At 42.9% G+C, this 24,882-nt stretch overlaps 1 protein-coding gene across 3 annotated transcripts; it reads left to right on the forward strand.

Moving 5' to 3' along the window:
- Positions 1–4,113: 4,113 nt before the first annotated feature.
- On the forward strand, positions 4,114–24,352 carry RNF19B (ring finger protein 19B). Of its 3 annotated transcripts, none has more exons than XM_037061522.1 (9): positions 4,115–4,872; positions 13,658–13,863; positions 15,279–15,423; positions 16,824–16,986; positions 17,403–17,517; positions 18,733–18,873; positions 19,783–19,990; positions 22,614–22,745; positions 23,531–24,352. In XM_037061522.1, the coding sequence occupies exons 1-9, from the start codon at positions 4,238–4,240 to the stop codon at positions 23,988–23,990; spliced, it is 2,205 nt and encodes a 734-aa protein (XP_036917417.1). In that variant the 5' UTR covers positions 4,115–4,237; the 3' UTR covers positions 23,991–24,352. The 3 variants fall into 3 exon arrangements, with proteins under 3 accessions (XP_036917419.1, XP_036917417.1, XP_036917418.1); XM_037061523.1 differs by having other exon boundaries at positions 15,282–15,423; XM_037061524.1 differs by lacking the exon at positions 22,614–22,745 and having other exon boundaries at positions 4,114–4,872.
- The last annotated feature ends 530 nt before the right edge of the window (positions 24,353–24,882 follow it).

Genomic DNA, 24,882 nt, shown 5'->3' on the forward strand with positions numbered 1-24,882 from the left:
GCACAGCAGGTAGAGATCACTCATCCTTCAGATGACATCTGATTAAAATTAGCTTTCAGAGCAACCTTGAAAGACGAGAGGAAACTCAAAAGTAGAACCTCAAGTAAAGAAAGACAGGTTCTGCAGGCCGACTTCATGGTACATACAGCCCTCTCCGAGCAAGTGTTCCCACAGTGCCCACCACCTGACAGACCAAAGGCTGAGATCCTCAGCCTGGTGTTCCAGGCACCCGGTGACCTGCTTCCAACCTGTCCCAGGTGAACATTTCATATTTCACCTGCTCATGTGTGGCCCCTCCCTTCCAGTGAAAACACGAGAATGGCTCCTGCCCAGCCCCAACCGCACGGTCCAGGCGGGGACTGTCAATCGTAGCATCCCATGCCCGTGACCGAGAGCCTAGTTGCCAGGTACTTGTCTTAAAGGTAACATGAGCCAAAAATCATGCTTTTGTCTTAGGCTAGTGTGGGAAGGTAAAAAAAAAATTTACTTTCCTCCCACCTTCTGAGTTCTTGTAGCTGGACTAATAAATTAATATGAGACAGATTAACCTGGATATCCAAAATATCCAAAACTTATTACGACTATGTGGAGGTGTCATGAGAATATGAGACCCACAGAGTCAATGGGCAGTTATGTTTAGATGCTATTCTGGACAAAGGAAGGGGGTCTGAGATTTCAATAATAAAGTAGTTTACAGATTTCATGATAAAGTAGTTTCAAGTAGTTTACAGGTAGATGAGAGAGCAAACATTTTAAATTCTTGGTGGCCCACCTAGAAATGATGGGACACAGAGAGAAACAGACCTTGTTAGATTTCTCTCTGTCTGCCACATCTAGTTTATGTTAGATGCTAAGGTGATACTTCCTTCCTCTGAGAAGCTTTTTCTATCTGAATTCCTTTATTCAGGGAAGGGGGCAGGCCCAAGGTTTTTCTGAGTCTTTTGTTTCTTAATAACTGGTGTAAAATCAATATCCCAAAAGGCATATTTTGGTCCCCTTCATTAGTCCATGTCTGGGCTTCTTGTCCTTATATCCAATGGAGTCATAACAGAGAACCATTCTATTCTCTCTTCTCTCGTGCATCCTTTCAGACATTCTCTCCCCCATCATACCCTGCTGTTCACATTTCTTCAGACCGATCCTGTGTTTGCACCCCTTTGCCTTCCCTCCAGACTCCTTGAGTTTGGAGTAACTCGTCCACTCCTACTTATCCTTCGAAGAGCTCTTCCTCAGGAAAGCCATCCCTCACCACCCCGAGCAAGGTTTGCCATGCCCTCCTCTGGCCTGTCACCGTTTTTTGTACATGTCCCCATCACCTTGTATCCCAGTGACCTGCTTTCTTGTCTGTAATCCCCCATAAACTATGTTATCCCCATGACTCCACTGCCTGGCAAAGGGCCCAGCACAAAATACACTAAATCTTTACTGAGTGAGTGAATAGATGAGTAAGAATCTTTCTTTCTCTCTCTCTCCTGCCAGTTCCCTGAGTCACTACTTGGTTTCCATCAAGTGGAGACACAGAAGAAAAACTAGGAAGAACTGCTTTAGTCACTTGATTCAAGGGTGATGGATTCAGGAGAGAAAAAATTAAAAAAAAAAAACAGTAGAAGTGCGGGCATTGCAAAGTCCAGTGGCATTTATCAGAGGTCAGTTTTCTTCCAAAGCACTGATGGTGGCAGCTTTGAGCTGAGCAGTTTGTTTGGGAGCCAGAGCCAAAACTAACGTTTAGTATGTTGAGCTTTTCAGCAAGCTAGGATTCTGACAGTTATTCCTGTCAGCTGCCCAGGGAAAGCATCTAAAAGCCACCTGGGTCTGCCTAGAGCGGGGGCTCCCCATCCTCTCTGGCACAATCTGACCCAAGCAACAAGGCAGCCCTCTCCCCAACTCTTCACCAAGAGCACACACCTCCTCCAAGGCCCTTCGACTGATGATTAGGCGCTAAACACAGAGTGAAAAATGGCTACAGGGAACTTGGGCCTGATGACAAGTCCTGGCCAATAGCCTGTGAGTAGAAGTAACATGTCATTTCCATGCTGAAGTATTTCATTGCTGGCGCACGACTCTCCAGCTCTTATTCCACTATTAAGCCAGTCCTGAACGTCTCATGTTGAGGTGGGGGAGCCAGGGATGGACGTGGTTTGGATCTCTGAGTTACCCAGTAGAGCGGAGGAGAGCTATCCTGGAAAGTGCCTGTACCCACAGCAGATTTTATGCGTCTAGGCAAAAATATACCACTGTTGTCTTAAGCCATGAGATTTTGGGTTGCTCATTACTACTACAGAGGCTAGCCTACTTGGAGCAATGTACAGAAATTCATTGTTTTAGCCATCCGACATCAGACCTCCTTCCTCCTTGAGGAGAAATATTCCTTCTTACATAAATTGCTTTGGTATTGCCAAAATCAGTGGTCCCTTCTTTGTTCTTATCTCCCTGGATTTCTCAGCAGCTTTTGTCACAACTGACAACTTCAACCCTGGAACATTTTTTATTGGTGTCTATGGCATCATCCCTGCTTGGGTTTTTTCCTATTTCACAGACTCTGCTTCTTAGTTTCATTTGCTGCTCCTTCTGTTTCACCTTAAACATTTTAAGTTTTTCAGGGCTTATTCCTAGGGACCTATTTAAAATTATTTTATTTTAACTTATTGATGAAAGAGAGAGAGATCAACTTGTTGTTCCACTTATTTACACATTCATTGGTTGATTCTTGTTTGTGCCCTAACCAGGGATAGAACCTGCAAACTTGATATATCAGGATGTTGCTCTAACCAACTGAACTAACCTGCCAGGGCCCTAGGCACCTTTCTCATGGTTTTAAATAGCACCCATGAAAAAGACAGCTGGTTACCTTCCAATATTCATTCTACTATTCTTCATTCATAACAAAGCTCTTATTTTGGGGGGCACATTGTGCACAGTTAAAAGACTACATTTCCCAGTATGGCCATGTGACTGTGTTTTGTTTTGGTTTTTTAAGATTTTATTTATTTATCTTTAGAGAGGAAAGGAAGGAGAGAAGGAGAGAAACAACAATGTATGGTTGCCCCCCCGTGAGTCGTCCCCCCCCCCCCCCCTGGGAACTGGCCCACAACCCAGGCATGTGCCCTGACTGGGAATCGAACCGAGATCATGTGGTTCATAGGCCCGTGCTCAATCCACTGAGCTACACCAGCCAGGGCTGACTGTTTTCTTAAAAGGAAAAAGGTGGACCTTTCTTTTCTTTTTCCTCCTTACTGTCTGGAATGTGAACTATATAGGTAACCTTAAGATTGGAAACCAAGTGCAGAGGACGCCTACCTTTGGACTTATTTTTCATAAAGCGAGATGTAAAGGTCTATTGTAAGTCTTCTTTTTCTTTTGTTGCTTGCTTGCCTCCCATTTGGAAGCTGGAGTCCAGATCCTCCGCAGCCAAGAGAGTAGGGAACCAGCAGAAGAAATGCACCTCCAAACCCCACCCCCCACGCTAAAAAATGCTGGGCCTCCTCACATAAATTTTAAATAACCAAGCTACCAGGAAGATAGAATGGGAGGTGGACCTAAGAATAAAGTTTATTAACTCATAGAGAGCATTAAATGCTAGATTAAGGAATTTGTACTTTATTCTGCACATCCCTTGCAAATAGGGAGACCCTGTCTGTCTTATTTAAGTAATGCCTCTGCTTTGTAGATGCTCAGCGAATGACTATATTTTTAAGTAAATGTATTTGTTTAATCAACAACAAAAAAATGTTGGAAGGCAGACCAGTACGGAATCACCATTTCATCTACATTTGCCTGCTTTTTACAGACGGAATAACTGAAGCACCAGTTGCTAGAAGAAACAAACTATCCACGAAGCGGGGGTGACCTGGACATGGGTGACAGAATTGGGGGGTAAAGGCCAAGAAAAGCCATCGAGTTAGTATCTGTTCAAGATGGCTGTCCTGGAACCACATGACCGGGAGGCGGTGAAGCTCCGCCCCAGCACGCCCGGCTCCTCCCCATCTGACCGCGCCCAGCGCCCCTCCGCCCTCGCGGTGCGGTTTGTGAGGTGTCTCAGCAAAGCGCCTGCGCAGTGGGCAGCGGCGCGAGGGGCGGGGGCTTTATAACTGCTGGGTTGACGCTGCTCGGTTTCTATCTTGGGGAGGGCGGCGGCGGCGGCTGCGGCCGGAGCTCCGGCAGAGGCCCCCTGAGGAGGGAGCTGAGGAGGGAGCTGTGGCGGCGCTGGGCGCCGCTCGCCCCTCGGCCTCTGGGGGCCATGGGCTCCGAGAAGGACTCCGAGTCGCCGCGCTCTACATCCCTACACGCGGCCGCGCCGGACCCCAAGTGCCGCAGCGGCGGCCGGCGCCGGCGCCTCACCTTCCACAGCGTCTTCTCTGCCTCCGCCCGTGGCCGCCGTGCGCGGGCCAAGCCGCAGGCCGAGCCACCGCCCCCGGCCGCTCCGCCGCCGCCGCCCGCCCCAGTCCCGGCCGCGGCCCAGGCCCCCCTGCCCGAGGCGCTGCCCGCCGAGCCGGCCGCTGAGGCCGAGGAAGAGGCTGAGGCGGCGGCGGGGCCCGGGTTCGATGAGGAGGAGGCGGCGGAGGGCGGCAGCTCGGGCCCGGAGGAGGTGGAGTGTCCGCTGTGCCTGGTGCGGCTGCCGCCCGAGCGGGCCCCGCGCCTGCTCAGCTGCCCGCACCGCTCGTGCAGGGACTGCCTCCGCCACTACCTGCGCCTGGAGATCAGCGAGAGCCGGGTACCCATCAGCTGCCCCGAGTGCAGCGAGCGACTCAACCCGCACGACATCCGCCTGCTGCTCGCGGACCCACCTCTCATGCACAAGTATGAGGAGTTCATGCTGCGCCGCTACCTGGCTTCGGACCCCGACTGCCGCTGGTGCCCGGCCCCGGACTGCGGGTGAGCGCGGGGGCGTGGCCGCCGGGGGGCGGCAGGCTGCGGCCGAAGGGATCCGGGCAGGTGTCTGGGCACTGGACCCGCCCGTGACCCGCCCCTGGAGGCGCGGCGGGGTGTGTGTGTGTGTCCGTCCGTGTCCAGACGTGGAGGGAGAGGTGAGGGATGAGCCATGGGAGGGAGAGGGAGGCGGCAACTGCGGTGGCTTGGTAACTGGTAACCCTCCGGAAGCCCAGCCGAGTACTGTGGACGCACCCAGCACCCCACCCCTGCCCAAGAGCTTGAGGTGGAGGCCCAGTGGTGTTCGAGGGAGGGAGCTATCCGTCACGCCAGGAGGCAGGGCAGTATTTTGTCGGGTGAATGCCCCTCTGTCCAGAGGCAAGGAGTGTCTCAGTGAGAGGATATACGGCAAAAGACAAAACGAGAGTATCCTCCGAGGGGGCAACGCTTCGGAGGGGTGTGTCCATTTGGCTAGGGTCCGACTTAGTAGCATTGCTGGAGAAGGTGTGTTCTTCCTGACCACTCCTGGTGAAAGTTGGGATGGAGGTGACGAGGATGGCACTAGGGGGAAAGGACCGCTGGCTGGCAGAGCTCTGGGGGCACCGTGGGCATTGTGTGTCCTCTCTGCCAAGCTCTTGGGAAGCCCCCTGTGGTTCTTACACTGCTGCTTTGGGCAGTGGACCCTTTGTTTGTCTGAGAAGCAGTGGGTCACTCAGAAGAAGGATGCCTAGAGGATTGGTACGTTAGGAGAAAATGTGTCTCCCAGCCCCTCTGATCTTGAGTTTTGATGATGGTCTTTTTAATGCACCACGTACGTTAAGTTGTTAAGGTCAGTGAAAAGATGTGCTGTGACTGCAGAGACATACCACCACCAGGTTTAGCACTCTGGAGCATTCAGTGGAGACCCTCCTGCCCCCACTTCTTAAAATTTGATTGTGTGTCACTCTCAGTACCTCCCATGCAGCGAAGGAGGGGCTCCTCTAAGTGGTTGGGAGTCAGACTGTGCCCTTACCTGCAGATCATTTTACTCTTGTGTGCCATGTTTTGGGGACAAAAAGATGCTAAGGACTCTTTGCAGTGGGTAATGTAATGCTAGTAAAAAGCTTCATGATCTTTGCTTCAAAGGAGCTAAGAAGGGCTTCTAATTGTAGCCTGTATATCAAGGCTGTTTTAAGATTTTCATGATGCTTCTGTGTGTCTCCTTCAAAAGAAGCCGACATAGACTGTCTAGGGGAGTAAGAAGAGTAAGCTTCTTCTGTTTATTTATTCTGCCAAACTTGTTTAGAGACCGGTGTGTTATTTAACCTAACTCAGATGGGGTTTCTAAATTACTTTGAAGTGTTGTTGTCAAAGGAACTGCGTTTATCTATGGTAGATCACTTTCACTTTCAGTTAGTAAGTATCAGAAAGACCCACTGCAGGCTCTATAGAAGTTTTTGCATATATCTGGTGATCCAGCGGGCCTGAAGGGGTTAATTTATATGGTATTCACATTTTTACAGACACTGTTGATCTGTTTTCTGAACCAAAGGAATTTAAGTGAACACTTAATTTTGGAACAGCATATTAACTCCTTCTTTGAGATGTGAGTTTCCTTGAATTTTAACTGAGAAATGTGGGACCACTGATTATCTTTCCGGAAAAGCTCCCTGTTGGTTTTTTATTCCTCTGAAATCAATCTCTGACTTTACTCTCATCAATAAAAAGGGGCAGGAGTTAATTTACAAACTTGATGACAACTCCAAACCATCACTGATTTGGGAGTTATTAAAGAGTTAGGCCATTTTCTAATTTAGCCAAGTACTGCATCAGTTATCATCAAGAGGGTTTTTTTTTCAGTTAGTTAAAAGAATCATAACAATCTTACATACATTTTTTAAAATGCATTATCAGTAGGTTTAAAGAAGGTGAAGTCTGGGGAAAGAAAGCAAGCTGGCACCTGAGTATCCATGTGCCAGGCATACATAATTTAATTTGATCCTTGCAACATGGTAAGATAAATTTTATCTAGTTTTATAGATGAGGGGACCAAAGCTTAAATAAATTGAGTGACTTGTTCAGAGTCATGTAACTAGTGGAAACACTGGCCTAAACTTCAAGTTCAGTATTCTTTTCTCACCCTCTATTTTAAAAAGCATGGGCTTCTCAGCTTTATTGTGAATGCTACTGTTTGTGGCCTAAGGACAACATTAAGAGAGCCAGGTGTGCTAGAATAATTCATTTTCTTTTCTGATTCTTATTGTTAACAGCCTCTTGCCTACTTTATTTTTCTTATCAGAAATAGGCCTAATCCTTTCCTGACCTGAGAGGCTTAATTAATGTTTGCAAAGTGTTTTGATATCTTCAGTTGAAGGTGTTAGATAAATAAACAGGGAGTAACTTTAAAATTCTGCCACCTCCCAAACAGGTGTCTGAGTTCCCTGGGGATTTGGCCAATGGTTTTTTCTCTTTCTAATGCCAGGAGAAAAACGGCTTGTTTTGTTTTGTTTAATCAAACTGGTCTGTTCTTCTGGGTCTGGTAAAAGTCATGAGTGAGCACTGGAGCAGAAGCCTAAGCCCCAGTTATCTCTTCTTCTTGTACGTGACCATCCATAAGTTTCTACTAGCCAAAGTTACCAAGTCTTCCCTTTGCTCTCTGTGCGTCATTGTGTGTGTATTTGGCAGGGTGAGGGGAATATGTGAGTGATCCTGCTGGGTTCCGATCACTAGTTTCACTGTGATTACTCATGATAATGAGAACACTATATATTAAAAGATTCATTAAATTATTTTATTGATTTTTTTAGAAAGAGAAAGGGAAGGGGGAGAGAAACAAATATCAATTTGTTGTTCTACCCATCCACCTGTGCATGGGTTGATTCTCGTGTGTGCGCTCAAACTCGTAATCTAGGTATATCAGAACATCGCTCCAGCCAACTGAGCTACCTGGCCAGGGCAAGATTCATTATTTGTTTACAAAGTACTTGGAGAACAGAGCAAAGAATTTTGAGGTTTTTCTTTTCCCATACTTGAAATAATTTTATTTTACTTGTAAATAAGGGAACCGATTTTAGGAGGGAAACATTCATATTATTTAATATTAAGTATAATACCACCAAATATAAGTGAGATAAAATTAACTCAAAATAGAAATAATTGACTTTTTTATAGTTCTGTATGATTTTCATACTCCAGCCTCATTCAGAAATCATTTCATTTTAGTTTCATACAGATAGATGGTGGTAGACTCATTTTGTAAGGGAGAAACCAGGGCAGAGAAGTTTGTGTGGAACCCAATGTCTCATGGCTGATAAACTATGCAGTAGATCTGTTAACCCTTGAAATCTCTGCTTAAATGTGAGGTGTTTTCAGAAACCCACAACATTTAATGTTTTCTTCTCAAATGCCTTGTTGTCAATCTTTAAACCCTTTCAGAATCTCTAGGAGACTGAGGGGGTGAGCAAAGGAGGCAACAGGGCAGATCTTCCCTACAAATGATTAGGAGGTAAGGCTGTCTTGACCTAAATTCTTTGTGCAAGTCCACCGCCGCAGCCCCTCATTGGAGAGTCCCCCTGCAGAGTGCCCCCTCCCACCTGACTACAGCAGGTAGTATCAGTTATTGGCCTTCCTGGACAGTTGGACTGGACCGTCCCATAAACAGGAAGCTTCTGCTTGTCTCTAGCATATTTATGAGGGAAAAGCGAGACCCATCTTTCGGTGAAGAAGGAGTTTTCCTCTCTGAAGCCTTCCTGGAACTCTTAATTTATACCGTACCTTCTATATCAAAACTCTTCACTCTGTCTCCTCCCACATCCTGGCCATCTACATCATCCTTCAGCCCAATGCACCTTTCTCGTATTTGCCAAAGTATTCATTCTAAAGCAGAACATTTTATGGTATTCCTCTGCTTAAAACTATTCATACCTGACCTATAAGATGACTTCTTTTTTTCCAATTTTTAAATTTTTTTTAAGAGATAGAAACATTGATTTGTTGTTCCACTTATTTGTGCATTCATTGGTTGTTTCTTGTATGTGCCCTGACCAGGGATAGAATGCACAAACTTGGAGCATCCAGACAGTGCTCCAACCAGCTGAGCTGCCCAGGGCAGCCGCCAGGGCAAGATGATTTCTTATGTCTTTAATAACTTAGTATTTATATGACATCCTTATAATTTGAGCCCCTTTATAGTATCCAACAATCTTTTGATCTTACTTTCTATTTTTCATATATATGAATATTTTCCAAGGTATATTGTAGGTATTTATGGAAAGAAATGTTTTGTGATCAGGTAAGATTGGGAAATACTAGACTGAACAAAATAAAGCAAATTTATTTCTGAGATTTCATGAGCTTCTTAAATCCTTTAGACATGCTAATATGCACTGTGAATCTTGTTAATGTTAATAATACAGTGACTATTCAGTCTGATATAATCTTCGCAAACTTAGATCAGCAGGAAACATGCTGTATATTCTATGGCATCTTCAGGCGTAGCTGAAACTTTCCCTGTTTGCAGTTTTGCAAACTCCTTTAACAACTATTCTGGCCTGCCTTCTGTCAGTGTCCCTTTTTTTTTTTGGAGGGAGAAACATCAATTTATTGTTCCACTTACACATTCTTTGGTTGCTTCTTGTAGTGCCCTGACCTGGGACCAAACCGCAGTCTTTGTGTATTGGACAATGCCCTAACCAACTGAGCTACCTGGCCAGGGCTTTGTTAGTGACCCTATTTAACAATAAGACTTGATCTCTGAGTAGGTAGAGCTCCTCTAGACTAGGATAACTATAGTCCAACTCTCTCTACAATACTGTGAACAAACTCTTTTGATTGGCTCCCAGAATAGTAGAATGATTAGTTGAATTTGATGAGAAAGATAAAGGATACAAACAGCACAGTTTTGGGAAGAGAAACAGATAACAAGAGGGTGGGTGAGAAGAGGACAGACAGGTGATTGATTATTCAGCAGACCTTAGGGGAGTACTGGGTATTACAAAATGTACTTAAATGTGGACCTCTTGACGGGGGGTTGACCTGGTAGAGGAGATAGGTAGGTAGATAGATGAATAGATAGATAGATAGATAGATAGATAGATAATTATAAATGCAATGTAACAGATACTAAAGAAAATACAAATCCTCTTAAAGGATAGATGAAAGGTTTGCAAGGAGGTGTCAAGAAGGACTTCACAGAGGTGGAAATATTTGATGTGGGCTTTGAAAAATATGAGTAGAAATTCGTATAAGGCAAACAAAGACATGGGTAGACAAGGATCTTAAATAAAAATGTTATGAGCAAATGCATGGATGTGTAAAAATAAAAGATATGTCTCAAGTCTAGTTTGGTTAGCTTCTGAATGTGCAGTATGGGGAGCATGATCTGGCAATGACTAGACATCAGTCTGAAAAGGTAGACTGGATCCAATTGATACGTCAGTCTTAGGCCATGCAAAGACTTTTAGGTTTGAAGGACTTTTTTCTTTTTGGTTGAAGGGTTTTAAGCAAAAGAGTAACGTGATAGATCACCTTTTAGAATTGGAATTTGGATTGGAGTGGAGAATAAGGAGACCAGACAGTAGTCTCTTGCAGTTGTCTGGCCAGGAGGTAACATGGGTTTAAACAAGGGCAGGAAAAAGAAAGATAGCAAGGCTACAGCTCATTGTGACAGCTTGGCCCAGGTCTACCACCCTTTTATGTGCTCAAGGTTGATTTCTGAATGAAGTTACATGGCGTGGAGCTGGGAAGTATAGGCATAATATAGGAAGACATTTCTTTAACTACCAGGGCCTGTTGGAACATAATCAAATTCATGCTGAAGGGATTTTCCCCCCAGGGCTGAAGTTAAATAATGCTGTGGTCTAGCCTGTCACACATTATGATGTTTTTGAAGACTAGGAAATTAACAAAATTAGTAAAGGTGAACTTAAAGGGGGAAAAGTATGCATCTGTATTCTTAGCAACATGGAATTTCCTGCATCTTCTATTTAGCTTCTAATTAAGCAAACCTGAACGCTTAGCTAAGCTAAGAGAGCACGGTAGAGGAACGGTTCAGCATGAGACATGAGACAGAAAACACAAGATGGTCCAGGCAAATTTGGTTTCTCAAGGATGAGGTTTTTCCCAACTACATGGGGAATGAGATCACTCTATTTATTCTTTTTAAAGATTTTGTTTATTTAGTTTTTAGAGAAGAGGGGGCGGAAGAAGAGAGGGAGAGAAACATCGATGTGTGAGACAAACATTGATTGGTTGCCTCTTGCATGCTCCCAACTGAGGACCTAGCCTGCATCCCAGGCTTGTGCCCTGACAGGGCGGGCGGTGCTCAGCCCACTAAGCCACACCATCCAGGCCACATTGCCCTATTTAGAACTTAAGAAGTTTACCCCTAAAGTGGTCTTACACAAAATTTAGGATTAAGTTATAATACCTGACATATAGTAAGCCAGTTGGCACACGAATAAGTTTAAAAGATTGCTTTAGGGCAAAGTAGTGGCTCAGGAGAAGAGCTAAAATGCCCTGGAGAAAAGTAAAAAAAAAATCTAAGTAGGAGAAAGTGTCTATCATTCATTCAACACAGGTATTTTAAACATAAACTAGCGAGCCAAATCCTGGGGATTTAAAAATGGATACTTTTCCTTGAGTGTAGTCTGGTTAGTGTAATGTGCATATAAACAAATGATTACTATATAATGTGATAAGTATTAAAAAGTAGTATATGATAAGTATTCTAAGTATTTTAATTATTATAAATTGTGCACAGGCATGAAATAGGCGAACAGTTGCTTGGAGAGGTTAAGTAGATTTTATAGAGATGATGACATCTGAGCTGGTTGTTACCTGGATGAGTATTTATCAGGACAAGAAGTAAGGAAAGGACATTTTTAGGCAGAAGGAATAGAGTATGCAAAGGCCAGGAAGTCAGACAAAAAAAATACATGCTGTCATTTTTATACCACTCCTGTCAGAGCAAGACCTCAAATGCAGTTTCAGAACATATTTAGTAACACTTGAAAGTAGCAAGCACCAATACCTTCATTTTCAGGATAGGAGCTAAGGTTTGGAGGTTTTAATTAGTGCAGTGTCATGCAGCATGAGTCAGGGGCCAGAAGCCCAGACCAGGCCCCAGAAAACAGGAATGCCAAGTCTCGTGCCCTGAGTAATTTTGTGTCATGGCAATAGATTGCTTTGGGCTTCTGAGTATTTGGGTTTATTTTACTTCTTTTAACTAAAGTCCACACCCAAAATTGACATTGCCAATTCCTGTCACATGTTTTTATTTTTAAAGAAGGGGGGGGTTGAAGGAATCTGTTAATAAATATTTATTCCCACCACATAAGGTAAAAATGGATTGTGAAATGTTTGATCACTTACTGACTGGCAGTCTATCTAATTTGTATCATCAGAAGTTGACTTAATATTTTTCTGAGATCATCCAGTATCTTTCCCATTTAACACACAATAGCAAGCATTTCACTTTCTTTAGAAGAAATGTTTATCTTTAGTAGTTGTTTTGCAGCTAGATTTGCTCAGAACTCCCACAGGATATGAATCATTTGCATTCATACATTGATCTAACTTTGCTTTTTCTGAGAGAGTTTAATAGAGCATATATTCTATAATAGATGATACCTTGTCATCAGTATTTTCAGATTCATTCTCAAACCAACTTGCAGAGTCTACGGTAAACCTGAGAACCTGAGATGTTCTTGTGAACATTTGTACTTTCAGAAAAACAGCAAACCATAGGATAAATCTCAGAAAACCTTATTTGGCTGTTGGAAGAGAGTGTGGAATAGGGGACAGCAACACCCAGACCCTAACCCTGAAGTCGTCTACCTATCTGAAAATTGTGTGAAATTTCACAACTGCTGTCTCCCCGTTTTTGTTTGTTTCTTTAAATTACTTTAATGTGTTTAATTTTAAATAAGTGTCTACTTATTAGTGTAATCTGAGCCCTTAATTAACATATTTAGAATTAGTCAGAAAGACTAATAGTTGTAAATATATAAGGTTGTTTGTGGGGGAGTAATTTTTAGTAAATAAACATGAAGTGTAAGAAGCAGTTTGATGCTGGTGCTGATAGATTATGAATTGCTCATCTTTACTGAGAATATGGGTCAGAAGAGAGAGGAGGAGATGTGGCCTTAATTCTATATTAATTAATGAGTTAAATGAGTGGTATTCTTGGAATCTGGAGCCTGTCAAGAAAGAAGATATTTCAAGGTAAAGATTTGAATTGAGAGGTAGAAGGAGAGAGGGAAGGAGGAAAAAAAGCTATTGTTTCTGAAGCTGTGATCAGACCAGCTTCACTGTAGAACTTAAAAATGAAAAAGTACACATACTTGCTTTAGTTTTTGCTCTAGTTCTTATTTTACAAATGTTCTGTCCCTTAATGTAAACAAATTCTAATCTCTAAATTTAGCAAATCATCAAAAGGAAATCAGTTTGTACCTTGTTTATGAAACTTGCCATGGCAAACTACTTCTAAAGGAGCTTAAACTATGACTGAATACATGCTACAAATTCAGGCTAAATATGATATTTCCCGCTGTTTGTTTTTTTTTTTTCAGGAAATAAATGCTTTGTGATTTTAGAATCTGAAGAAGAAATTTACTGTCTCACAGCATATGTTTGACAGTTCGTTAGGCACGCTTGTGCATAAGTGTTATGTGTGTGTTCTTTTCTCTACATCATATGTGGTGGGGGGGAGTACCAAACAATGTTACCCCACTGGAATTGATGAATGTCTGTTCGTCTGCCTGGGTTAGATTATTCTTACCTTACCAATATTGCTTTCTGTTTCCTTACGCAGTTATGCTGTTATTGCCTATGGCTGTGCAAGCTGCCCAAAGCTGACCTGTGAGAGGGAAGGCTGCCAGACTGAGTTCTGCTACCACTGCAAGCAAATATGGCATCCAAATCAGACATGCGATATGGCCCGTCAGCAGAGGGCACAGACTTTGCGAGTACGGACCAAGCACACTTCAGGTCTCAGTTATGGGCAAGAATCTGGACCAGGTATAAATTGGCACTGTTTCATTTAACTCTTTATGTTATACTTCATTATGTGAGCCCAAAGCTGGGAGGCATTACATTACTGTATAACCAAGTATTTCTTGGGATCGGAAATCGGAAACTATTTGACAGTACTTCCAATATTATAATTGATATATATAGCTTTCCTCTCTGACATATAATATATTCATTATATGTTATCCAACTCCAGTAAAATCTGGATTCAAGAAATTGCATTTTCTAGTTTCTTTCTTTTTTTTACTGAGTTTACAGAGAGAGAGAGAGAGAGAGAAACATCGATTTGTTGTTCCACTAATTTGTGCATGCATTGGTTGCTTGGTTGCTCCCTTGTGTGTGCCCCGAGCAGAGATCAAACCTACAACCTTGGCATATTGGGACAACACTCTCACCAAGTGAGCTATCTGGCCAGTACTAAATTCTCTCATTTCTACCTTCTTAGTAATATGTCTCAGGTTGGCAAGTAATTGGGTCCTTTTGCTAGGGGCTTTTTAAAAACTTTAATTGTGAGCAGAATTAAATTAAGACATTTAATTAGTATCTTAACCTGTATTGTTTATCTACTATCTTTAAGTGCATTATCACTTTTGGGAATAGGGTGCAAATTAAAGGAAAGGAAATATTAGTATGGATTAATGATTAACCTTAAAAGTAGGAACAGCACACATTGGGTTCCAACCTTTACAAGTCAGAGAAAACATATTTTAAAATGTCAGTAGGTTTATTGCCTTTTGTAAGTGTACTTACCTCCCTGATATCATTTGGGAGAGGCTAATAGGAAAGATTTCACCATTCACTTTTTCCTGGCATAGCATGATCTCCTAAAATTGTCATTTAATAAGATAGTTCCTAGCTTGCTGTGAAGATTACCAGGTGTATGCTACATATTGTACTCAATTATTTTTAGGTTTTGAATTTGAAAGAATCTTGGGAAGGGACTCTGGTTTGCAGTAGGGCATGTCACAATAATACTTGCTGAGCCTGAGAAATGAATTTCCTGAACTGAATTTTCTCCAAACTTAGCCAGTTCCAATCTACAGACTATTCTTCCTGCTGGACTATGCTTTTAATTCTGCCAGCCTATTAGCTGGTGAAATTCCATTATTCTTGGAACCATCTTTCTCTAGGGAAGCCTTCCTGCTCAGAGTGTGGTTCGAGTGGTGGGTACATTGTGAGTTTTTGAGATAGGCAGCTTGATCTATACAAGCAGGACTCATTTTATGAGCTTTCTTGAGGTCTAGATATAGCCAGCCTTCCAGGGAAGTGGGTTGCATGATTTGGAATTCTTAGTCAAGAGTTCTTTACTGCCTCTTCATTTTTTATACGTACTTCTAGGAATCATAAAGTCTAACTGAGGTATACTGGAGTTTTTCTGCTTATTCTTCCTTCCCCTCTCTTAGCAGATGACATTAAGCCATGTCCACGATGCAGTGCTTACATTATCAAGATGAATGATGGAAGCTGTAATCATATGACCTGTGCAGTATGTGGCTGTGAGTTCTGTTGGCTTTGTATGAAAGAGATCTCAGACTTACATTACCTCAGGTGAGTTGGAAAAGTGTCCATTGCTCTTACAGTCTTGTTCTCTTACTGATTTAGGGACAAGGATGTCAAAGAGACATAGTTGTCTGTCCTGTCATTATAGGATGAGGAAACTGTAAAAAAAGTTCCTCTGAAGCACCCTTCTGATCATGATATTTTCCAGCTCAGCAGTTTCTAGGGACTGTTTCCATAACCTTGCAGATAGAGCTCAATTTCCTTACAAGCTTGGCTTATAAGGCTTTCCACAGCCTGGCTCTAATTTATTTCTCTAACTTTTTCCATTTTGCTTTCGTACATGCTATATTCCAAATACATAAGCTAGGCTTGCTGTTCCCTGGGTCTCCTCTGTGCTATCTTACCCCTCCATGCTTATTCACAAGTTCTTCACTTTGCCTTGAATGATTTCTAATCACCTCATCCTCCCAGCAACCCCATTTTATCTCAGCATGTTCAGTTCTTACCCACCCTTCAAGGGCCATTTAAATGCTGTTTCATCTGTTATGCCTTCCCCTGCCTCATTCTTCTCCATTGACATTCCTTAAATGCGTCTGTATAAATGTGATCATTTTACTTCTTGTACATGTCTAATTTTGCTAAACTATAAGTTTCTTAAGGCTAGAATTACTTTTTCAAGTTCCTTACACATGGTGAGTTTCCAAAGAATTTATTGAGTGAATAGTAAACTATTGTCTTGAAGGAATTAATATTTACAAACTTAATATTTGTTGTATGGATAAAACACTTTAATTTTCAATTTAGCAGACATTTGAGTACTTACAGTGTACCTATTAATGGGGACACAAGTGTGCATAAGCTATGATCCCTACTTTAAACATTGCTTATCCCATCTGGTGAGGGGGCAGGACAAACAATGAACAAAAATGGATAGGCTCAAAAGGGCTGAGTGTAAAAGTAGCCAAACTAAGAGTATGAAACTGACATAAAGGCCGAGACAAGTCTTTTTATATCCTTTCCCAGGAACACGGTTTGCAGTATCTATTGGATGTGGTAGGACATATACTGAGAAAACTGCAAATCAGAGTGTGCATCAGCTGCAAAGCACCATGCAGTTGGTTGCAATGTCAAGTCTACAGGCTATGCAGGGTCCCGAGTAGTATCAGTCAGGGAAGCTAGATCAGTGTTGGTGGCCTAGGGAGGACACAGTTCAGCAGAAAAGAATAGAAAAGAGGTTTCAAGTTTTTACAAAAAAAGAAAGACCCCAGAGCTCCAGTAGCCTGACCTTGGCCTTTGCTCCCCTTGTGCAATATATTCGTTTCCTGTAACTTCTTGTAACTGTTAACCACTCCTAATTAAAAAAAAGACTCTTGCTCTTATCAAGCTCTCTGGTGACAACAACTGCTTTTATTTGTAATATTGACGTTAACTTCATGTTTCTTCTGCAGCCCCTCTGGCTGCACGTTCTGGGGCAAGAAGCCATGGAGCCGTAAGAAGAAAATTCTCTGGCAGCTGGGCACATTGATTGGTGCTCCAGTGGGGATTTCCCTCATTGCTGGCATTGCCATTCCTGCCATGGTTATTGGCATTCCTGTTTATGTTGGCAGGAAGGTAAGAGACTGAGTTCTGTGCATGTTCCATTTTCAGGTTGCTTGGTAAAGATTTGAAGGAAATGGGGAGGAGCTTATGTTTCAGAGCTGTCTGAAAACCAGGTGGTTGTTGGATAAAAATAACCTTAATTTCTTAAATGGATTTTCATAAACCCCCAAGAGATCTGAAAGTTATTAACATCCTGGACTTGGTTTGTCTCAGCCAGTGACTTAAAGGTGAAATGCTTATTTCACCCTCCTGAGTTATTTTGTCTCTTCTTAGTTTAACTTTCTCTGTATTAGTTTAGATCATCCTGGTCTGATGAGGTTAAAATTTAAGAAAGATACTTTTTAGGGGTGGAGGATATGTTTTACTCCCTTGGCAAAAAAAATTGATATTCTAACCTGCTGGCCGGGATGGGTTTTTTTTATTTATAGATTCATAGCAGATATGAAGGAAGGAAGACCTCCAAACATAAGAGGAATTTGGCTATCACAGGAGGAGTGACTCTGTCGGTCATTGCATCCCCAGTTATTGCTGCAGTTAGTGTTGGTAAGAAACTGGCCAGGACCACGACTTCATTCCTGCCTCGCTCCCCTTTTCCTCCCCTACCCCCGGCGGCTGGCTTTCTGACTCTAGCAGTTAGCCAGCTGGCCAGAAGTTTCATCCTGGAAACCCCTACATTTTATACCAAACCCACCTTGGGAATTAACTCTATCAGGTACTGTTATTATTATTATTATCAACCACACTAAATTATCAGAGTTAGGGAATCTTTCAGAGAAGGTTAAATTAAAGAATATTACTTTAAGGCCTAGTTTTTCACCTTTTATCTTTTTTCACCATTTGCAATGGAACCCACAAAACAAAATTACTTTTATTTTGATTTGTTTAGTGCATCTCACTGTTTTGGGGAAGCATGAGGGTTTGTTTCAGAATAATAGTACTATAATATTTATTGAGGCTCTCCATGTGCCAGGAGCAGTTCTGTGTGTTTCTTACGCATTAATTTATTTAATGTTCACAACAGCACTATTGTAACAGAAAGGTGTAGTAATTTGCCCAAAGTCACTTAGCTGGGACATGAATCAAGGTAAGCTGACCTGGAGCCCGTGCTCTTAACAATGAAGCCATTCTGTCTCACATGGAATAAGATTTTAGAATCAACACTCTGGGGGAATCCTAACCCCAGGAGTCATTTAATGTTTGATTATTGATTTGTTTTTGGATTAGCACTTCAGCAATGAGTAGAAGGGAAAAAATGAAAGTTATATATATATTAGACACTGTATATATCACAGGTAGCAAACACAAGGCCCGCAAGCCAAATCCAGCCCTCTACCTTATTTTATCAGGCCCAACACCTTGTTTCTGCCTGGCAGCAGTGCTGAGCTTTTTGCCCCTAGTTAAGGAGTAGTTACATTTGTACAGTCCTAAAATTATATTCAACCCTTTGAAGGCAACCGTGAGGCTGATGTGGCCCCCAGTGAAAACGAGTTTGACACCCCTGGTATATATATTCTCTTGATCATTGACAACTTTGGGAAGGTACATCTAAGGTCATATGGTTAGTAAATTGGAGCCAAGATTCTAATACAGCCTTTCTAGAGCCAGTGGCCACTGTTAGGACTGGTCTTCCTCTTTGGGATAGCCATCTTCTGCCTTTCCTTGGCCCTTTATAAAGTGGTTTGTCTTTGCTCAGGCTGGGAAGGAAATTCAGGGCAGTTGCAGTCTGATGGCCTGCTGACGCATCTCCTTTCCCCCCAGGTATTGGTGTCCCCATTATGCTGGCTTACGTCTATGGGGTTGTGCCCATTTCTCTCTGTCGTGGAGGCGGCTGTGGCGTTAGCACAGCCAATGGAAAGGGAGTGAAAATTGAGTTTGATGAAGATGATGGCCCAATCACAGGTAAAAGGAGGTTTTTCATTTCCTTTTGAGTTTATAAAACACAAAATAAAAATCAGTAAAATTTAGCACATTTTACAGAGAGAGTGCTATTGGATTACTTTGGATAATGAGCTTTGTAGGGGGTAAAGTATTTTTAGCTTTTCATTTCTTTGTTCCAGTGTTATTAGGTTAATTCCTCTGGCACCTGCCTCTGTGTGGCAGGTACAAACTCGTAGGATTCTAAGTATGCTGGTAATAGTAGTGATTATAATAAAGTCAAATCTGTACTGTACTTTATAATTTTCAGAGGACTTTACACAGCCACTGTCTCACTTGGTCTTTTCATAGCAGCTATCTGAAGAGGAAGGGTGAGAGTTATCACTGTTCCCCATTTAATGGCAACTTCTTTAAGCTTTTGTCTCAACATATGTGAAATGGGTTTAAGAGCTTCTGCAGAACCGGGACTAGAGCAAGTCTTCTGACTTCCACTTAGATGTTGTTTCCACTTGATTGTGTTAACTCATCTGGGGCAGAGAGATTTCCAAAGGTTTTTACAGCTTCCTGCTAGGTTTAGCACATAGATCATATTTTGAAATCTTTGTGTTTGATTGGATGGCATCTATGGTATATTGGAAAGAAGAGTGGACTTGGAATCAGAATTTTTGTTTTTGTGTGACTAACCATGGTTTGGACAAGGCATTTAGTTCTAAGCTTTTGTGTCCTCATCTAAAACTGGAAAGATTACAGTACAGATAAATTTGTGGTAAACTCCCTGATGTGTGGTGGCTGCATATAGTAGCTATTCATTAACTGAATAGATGGCTGTTTTGCTACATGAATATTTTCCACTCAGAAGAGTCATCGCAGGAAAATGCCAGACTGTTTTGATGCTGTGTTCTCTTGAATTGAGATGTTTGGTTCCATTCCCAGTGGCGGATGCCTGGCGAGCCCTCAAGAATCCCAGCATTGGAGAAAGTAGCATTGAAGGTCTGACGAGTGTCTTAAGCACCAGTGGAAGCCCGACAGATGGACTCAGTGTTATGCAGGGTCCATACAGCGAAACAGCAAGCTTCGCAGCCCTCTCTGGGGGCACACTGAGTGGTGGCATTCTTTCCAGTGGCAAGGGAAAATATAGCAGGTGAGCAAATAGGTCATTACTGGAAGAACCAGTTGGAATTGTGACACACTTGTATGAACCATTTCTCTGTGCCAGGCATGTCCTGCCTGTCATTTCATTTTTATTTAACCATCAGTGAGTGGTTTGGGGGGTTTTTAAGATGTTATTTATTTTTAGGGAGAGGGGAAGGGAGGGAAACACTGATTGGTTGCCTTTCACACACTCCCAGCCAGGGACCTGGCCCACAACCCAAGCGTGTGCCCTGACTGGGAATCAGACTGGTGACCTTTTGACTTGGAGGATGATACCCAACCCACTGAGCCACACCGGTCAGGGCTTCAGTGGTTTGTTTGTGTTTTTCCTACTTGTACAATTTGAAAACAGGCTCAGAAACCTTAAGTGTTCTTTACACTGTTCCACATAAAGCGTAATGTTTAGGTCCTCCCTCTGCTGTATTAGGCTGCTTGCTTCAGAAAGGGAAGGCACGTATTTTTTTGGAGGATTTCCAAGGCTGTGCTCTCCGTTAGTCTTGTCACTGGCCTTCCATCAAACAGCATTTATGCTGTATCTTGTTGGCTTATCAGTGCTGTCATCTTCATTAGCTTCCTATTCCCATTTGGTAGAAAAAGAAAATCAATTCCATGAACTTGTGTTGAGAGTGCGTAAAGGTTTATTACTGAAGAGGTTGTGACTTACTTGCATCATTTCACCAGTTAGACAAATGAGAACATACATACTCAGAAACTTAACAGATGTTACATGAGAAGCAGTTAGTTTAATGCACCAGAGACAGAGGCCTGGGAAGGTGGGGGGGGGGCGGGGGGGGGCAATACAAGTTAGGGAGGTAGGAGAGGTGGTTGCCTTCAGATACCTGAAAGGTCTTGAACTGGAAAAAAAGAATTAAACATCTGAATCATGCCAAGAAGTAGATTAAGATGACTTGGCAGAAGCTAGAGGGAAACTTATTTTGATTCATTATAGAGAATATAGGGAAAATCTATATAAAAGTCCAAAGAAAGGAATGTATTACCTTAGTAAACATTCAGCTACCTGTCCTTGGAAGTGTTTAAAGTGAGACCAGATGGCAGTTGGACTGGATCCCACACCTGAGTGCTTGTCAGTCACCTGGGAGCCTCTTAAAAAGTAGATTTCAGGGCCGTATCCCAGTATTAGTAAATTAGAATCTGGGAGTTGGATTTAGGAATCTGTATTTTGAAAAGACTTTCCAAGTGATTCTGTCATAGTGCAAGAACGAGCATCTGGGAACCACTCAAGTAAGTGGTCTTTATGAAAGGCCTCTTCCAATTCCAAGAGTGATCCTGTGGTGGAGCTGAAACTAGAACCCAGTCTCTGACGTGATGCACTTTTCCATTGCACTGCCTCATTTTCCTGGGCTGTGGCACGTTCTTGAAGGGCATCTGAGGCTGGAGCAGCACAGCAAAGGTATAGTGGGCGGGCTGGAGGCTGCTGCTGACCCATCTGTGTCTCATGACTCTGGGTGTTTATTAGGGGATCCCACCCCCACATTCTGGAGAACTCACTGCTGTGCTTGTTTAAAACCAACACTCCTGTAAATAAGCAGACAGACATAATTGGAGACTGACTTGCTGAAACTGCAGTTTAGCCAGTCCAGCTGTTCCAGTTCTGTGGAAGCCTTCTTTCTATAGGCTTGCTTCTGAATGGAAATTCCTTTTATAGGAAGTAAATGAGTCAGATGGGTTTGACTGTGAAACCCATTATGAGGAACTATTTAAGTGTAAATAAAACGGCGTTGGAGCCAAGAAGGGAAATCGTTACAGGTTCTTAGCTCTGAGACACCGCTGGAAAACTTTGCTGCTCTTACAGGAGATTGGCTTCTGTATGTCCTTCAATCTCATAGCTTGGAGGTAATTTGATTTCTAAATGTTTGAGTTCCTAGTATGTGCAAGATATGGAGGATAGAGTGAATGAGATGTCTTTCCTTTTTTGGAGCTCTGAGTAGAAGAGAAATGTGTACATTAATTAATAAACAAACAGGTGCTGTAGGAGCACTTAGGAAGCGACTGGTATGCTGGAAGATTGAGGAGAAGTAATTTCTTTGTTAAGGATGGAATACGAGTCTGCCATCTAGAGAAAGGAAACTTCTAGAGAGTGGGAATATCATATCCAAAGTCATGGAGGTATAAAATGTGTATAGGTGCATAAGGAAAGAAAAATTGAGAATGATTATGATTTAGGACCTATGGTGAGAGAGGAACTGGAGAGCAAGCTTGGAGGCAGATCAGGAAGACCTTAAATGCCAGTTGTCAATAGGGAGCCAAGAGAGGACTATTAGAGTGATCATGTCGTCGTTCACATTGGCACTGGTCTGGAAGTGCTTTAACTTGGACTTGGGGCCACTGCAGAGAGGGCCCAGTTGTGGTTATCCAGTCAGGAGATCTGGAGAGCCTGAAGTTAAGCAGTAGCAGTGGGGATAGAAAGGAGGGGACGATTTCATTAAATACTTAAGAGAGAAACTGTGTGGGCATGTACTTGAGCTGCTTGACAATTGGAGATCAGATCAACTCAGTTTGCAAGAGAATAATGGAAGAGATGTGTGCCAGGAAGCAGACTGTCTCGAAATACCCAGGTCTCATATTAACTTGAACGTCCCCTCTTTACACAGGTTAGAAGTCCAAGCCGATGTCCAAAAGGAAATTTTCCCCAAAGACACAGCCAGTCTTGGTGCAATTAGTGACAACGCAAGTACTCGTGCTATGGCCGGTTCCATAATCAGTTCCTACAACCCACAGGACAGGTATGTGACCAGTCAGATGCCCAGGAGAGGTTACATTTTTTGGTCAGGTCCTAGACCTTCAGAAACTCGATGCCTTCTATTAGATCTCTGCGTACCATCTAGTGGGAAACTGTGTGTGCGCCCTGTGACTTCATTGAGCAAGTTCTTGGCAGCTCTTGATTGATTCTTTTTGTTAGCACTTGATTTTTAGAGGATTTTTTCTTTCTTCCTTTTCTTTTTTCCTTTTTTTTTCCCTTGGCTTTTGCAACAGTAATTATTTACATGGAACTTTGAGAGCTAGATTGGTATTCATTGATATCTGTGGATCTATGGCTTCTGCTCTCATGTTGCCCTTTGCTGTGGTTCCCCTTTGGTGTGGCTCCTGTACCTTATTTCTCTTTATTTTTGAGAACTAGTGTGTCTGGTATGGTGTGAGTGCAGCACTTCCTTCTGGAGAGTTCCTGGTTTCTTCTGATTGTGGCACAGCAGTAAAAAGCTTTGAATCTTCTTTCACTTTCGTAGGGTAAGATAGTGTGAGGCCCTGTCACTTAGTGGAATTTTGGAAGCTCTTTTTTAGTTTACAGAAATTGGCAGAGGTGTACATGTTTGTTCAAATGAACAAAAAGGATCTAATTGTTCTCCATCCTATTTGAGTGTTAGGTTAAATTTTTATTTTCACTAAAAATGAGCTCTAGTCTATTTACTTATGTTTTGGGGCTTTCTAATCCTGAACCCACAAACTGCTTTTATCAACAGGTATTGCATGACCCATGTATGACTCAGCATAGTGGATTTTGTCTCCACAGAGAATGCAACAATATGGAAATCCAAGTGGACATTGAAGCCAAACCAAGCCACTATCAGCTGGTGAGTGGAAGCAGCACAGAGGACTCACTCCATGTTCATGCTCAGATGGTGGAGAATGAAGAGGAAAGTGGTGGTGGCAGCAGCGGCGGCAGTGGAGAGGACCCCCCCTGCAAACACCAAAGCTGTGAACAGAAAGACTGCCTGGCCAGCAAACCTTGGGACATCAGCCTGGCCCAGCCCGAGAGCATCCGCAGTGACCTAGAGAGCTCAGATACACAGTCAGATGACGTGCCAGACATCACTTCAGATGAGTGTGGCTCCCCTCACTCCCATACTGCAGCCTGCCCCTCGACTCCCAGAGCCCAAGGTGCGCCGAGCCCAAGTGCCCACATGAACCTCTCTGCCCCAGCTGAGGGGAAGACTGTCTTGAATCCAGAAGGTGCAGAAGCCAGAGTATGAAGGGGAATGAATGCTCCTGTTCTGAGAAGCACACTTGTTGTAACTGCATCTTTTGGAATCTTTTTTTTGTGGGGGTGGGAGTGGAGATTTATGTATTTTACTTCAAAGATTCTCTGGTCACAGGTTTCCCCAGGGAAGCTCTGAGAAATTTGCAATTTCTTACAGATAAAACATGGGAAGTTTTGCCCTTAGTCCCGCACCCCATCCTCCTCCCCCCTTTTTTAAGTTTTAATTTATTGGTTAAACTGATGGTGGCAATCCGTGAGGTGTGTCAAAGAGTGTACAGATGTATGTGTGTATATTGTATGTATGCTAACATTACTGAAGGACACATTTTAATAAAGATTTCTGTTGTAATTCAACTCCCGTCATTTTCCTTGGCTTGGGTAGTCCTACAGAGCCAAGGGTTTGAAACAGACCGCTATGTCCTTGACAGTCTATAGATCTGAGGTTCCTGATCCCAGGGCAGAAGGGTTGTATTCTGATCTGACTGCATTGGAGTCATCTATGAACCAGGGATTTCTAGCCTAACAGGAAGTAAAGCCAGGCTTGTTTGGGACTGTGTAGTCAAACTGAAGAATTAGCTGAGTCAGCCAAATAGAGAAGCTGTAGGTTAAAATGGACCTTGTTTGCCCTCTAGAGGTAGCTGTGCAGTTTTCCTGTTAAAGTTTTATTTAACCTTTTCTGTATTGTAGTCACTTCTAGAAATGTGTTCCCAGAGGAGGGGAGGAAGGGGTGGCAGTTCAGTGGCTCTTTAGAGGGAGCCCAGTGAATGCCGCAGGATTGTAAATTGGGGAACATAGTATTCTTACTGGAGGAAGAAAGGTACTGATTCTGCATAACCTAATCACTAAGCATAACCTAATCACTAACCTAGGTGTGTGTTAGGCTC

The sequence above is a fragment of the Sturnira hondurensis genome, unplaced genomic scaffold (assembly GCF_014824575.4).
Source record: "Sturnira hondurensis isolate 20B ecotype Veracruz unplaced genomic scaffold, ASM1482457v3 Scaffold0013381, whole genome shotgun sequence".
NCBI classification, from domain to species: domain Eukaryota; kingdom Metazoa; phylum Chordata; class Mammalia; order Chiroptera; family Phyllostomidae; genus Sturnira; species Sturnira hondurensis.

Bases quoted from the DNA above. Each gene is read 5' to 3' on its own strand.
- RNF19B (XM_037061522.1), top strand. From the start codon at position 4,238: ATGGGCTCCGAGAAGGACTCCGAGTCGCCGCGCTCTACATCCCTACAC. The intron at 13,864-15,278 runs GTATAAATTGGC...CCCCTCTCTTAG, and splicing joins TGGGCAAGAATCTGGACCAG to CAGATGACATTAAGCCATGT. The intron at 17,518-18,732 runs GTAAGAAACTGG...CTTTCCCCCCAG, and splicing joins TATTGCTGCAGTTAGTGTTG to GTATTGGTGTCCCCATTATG.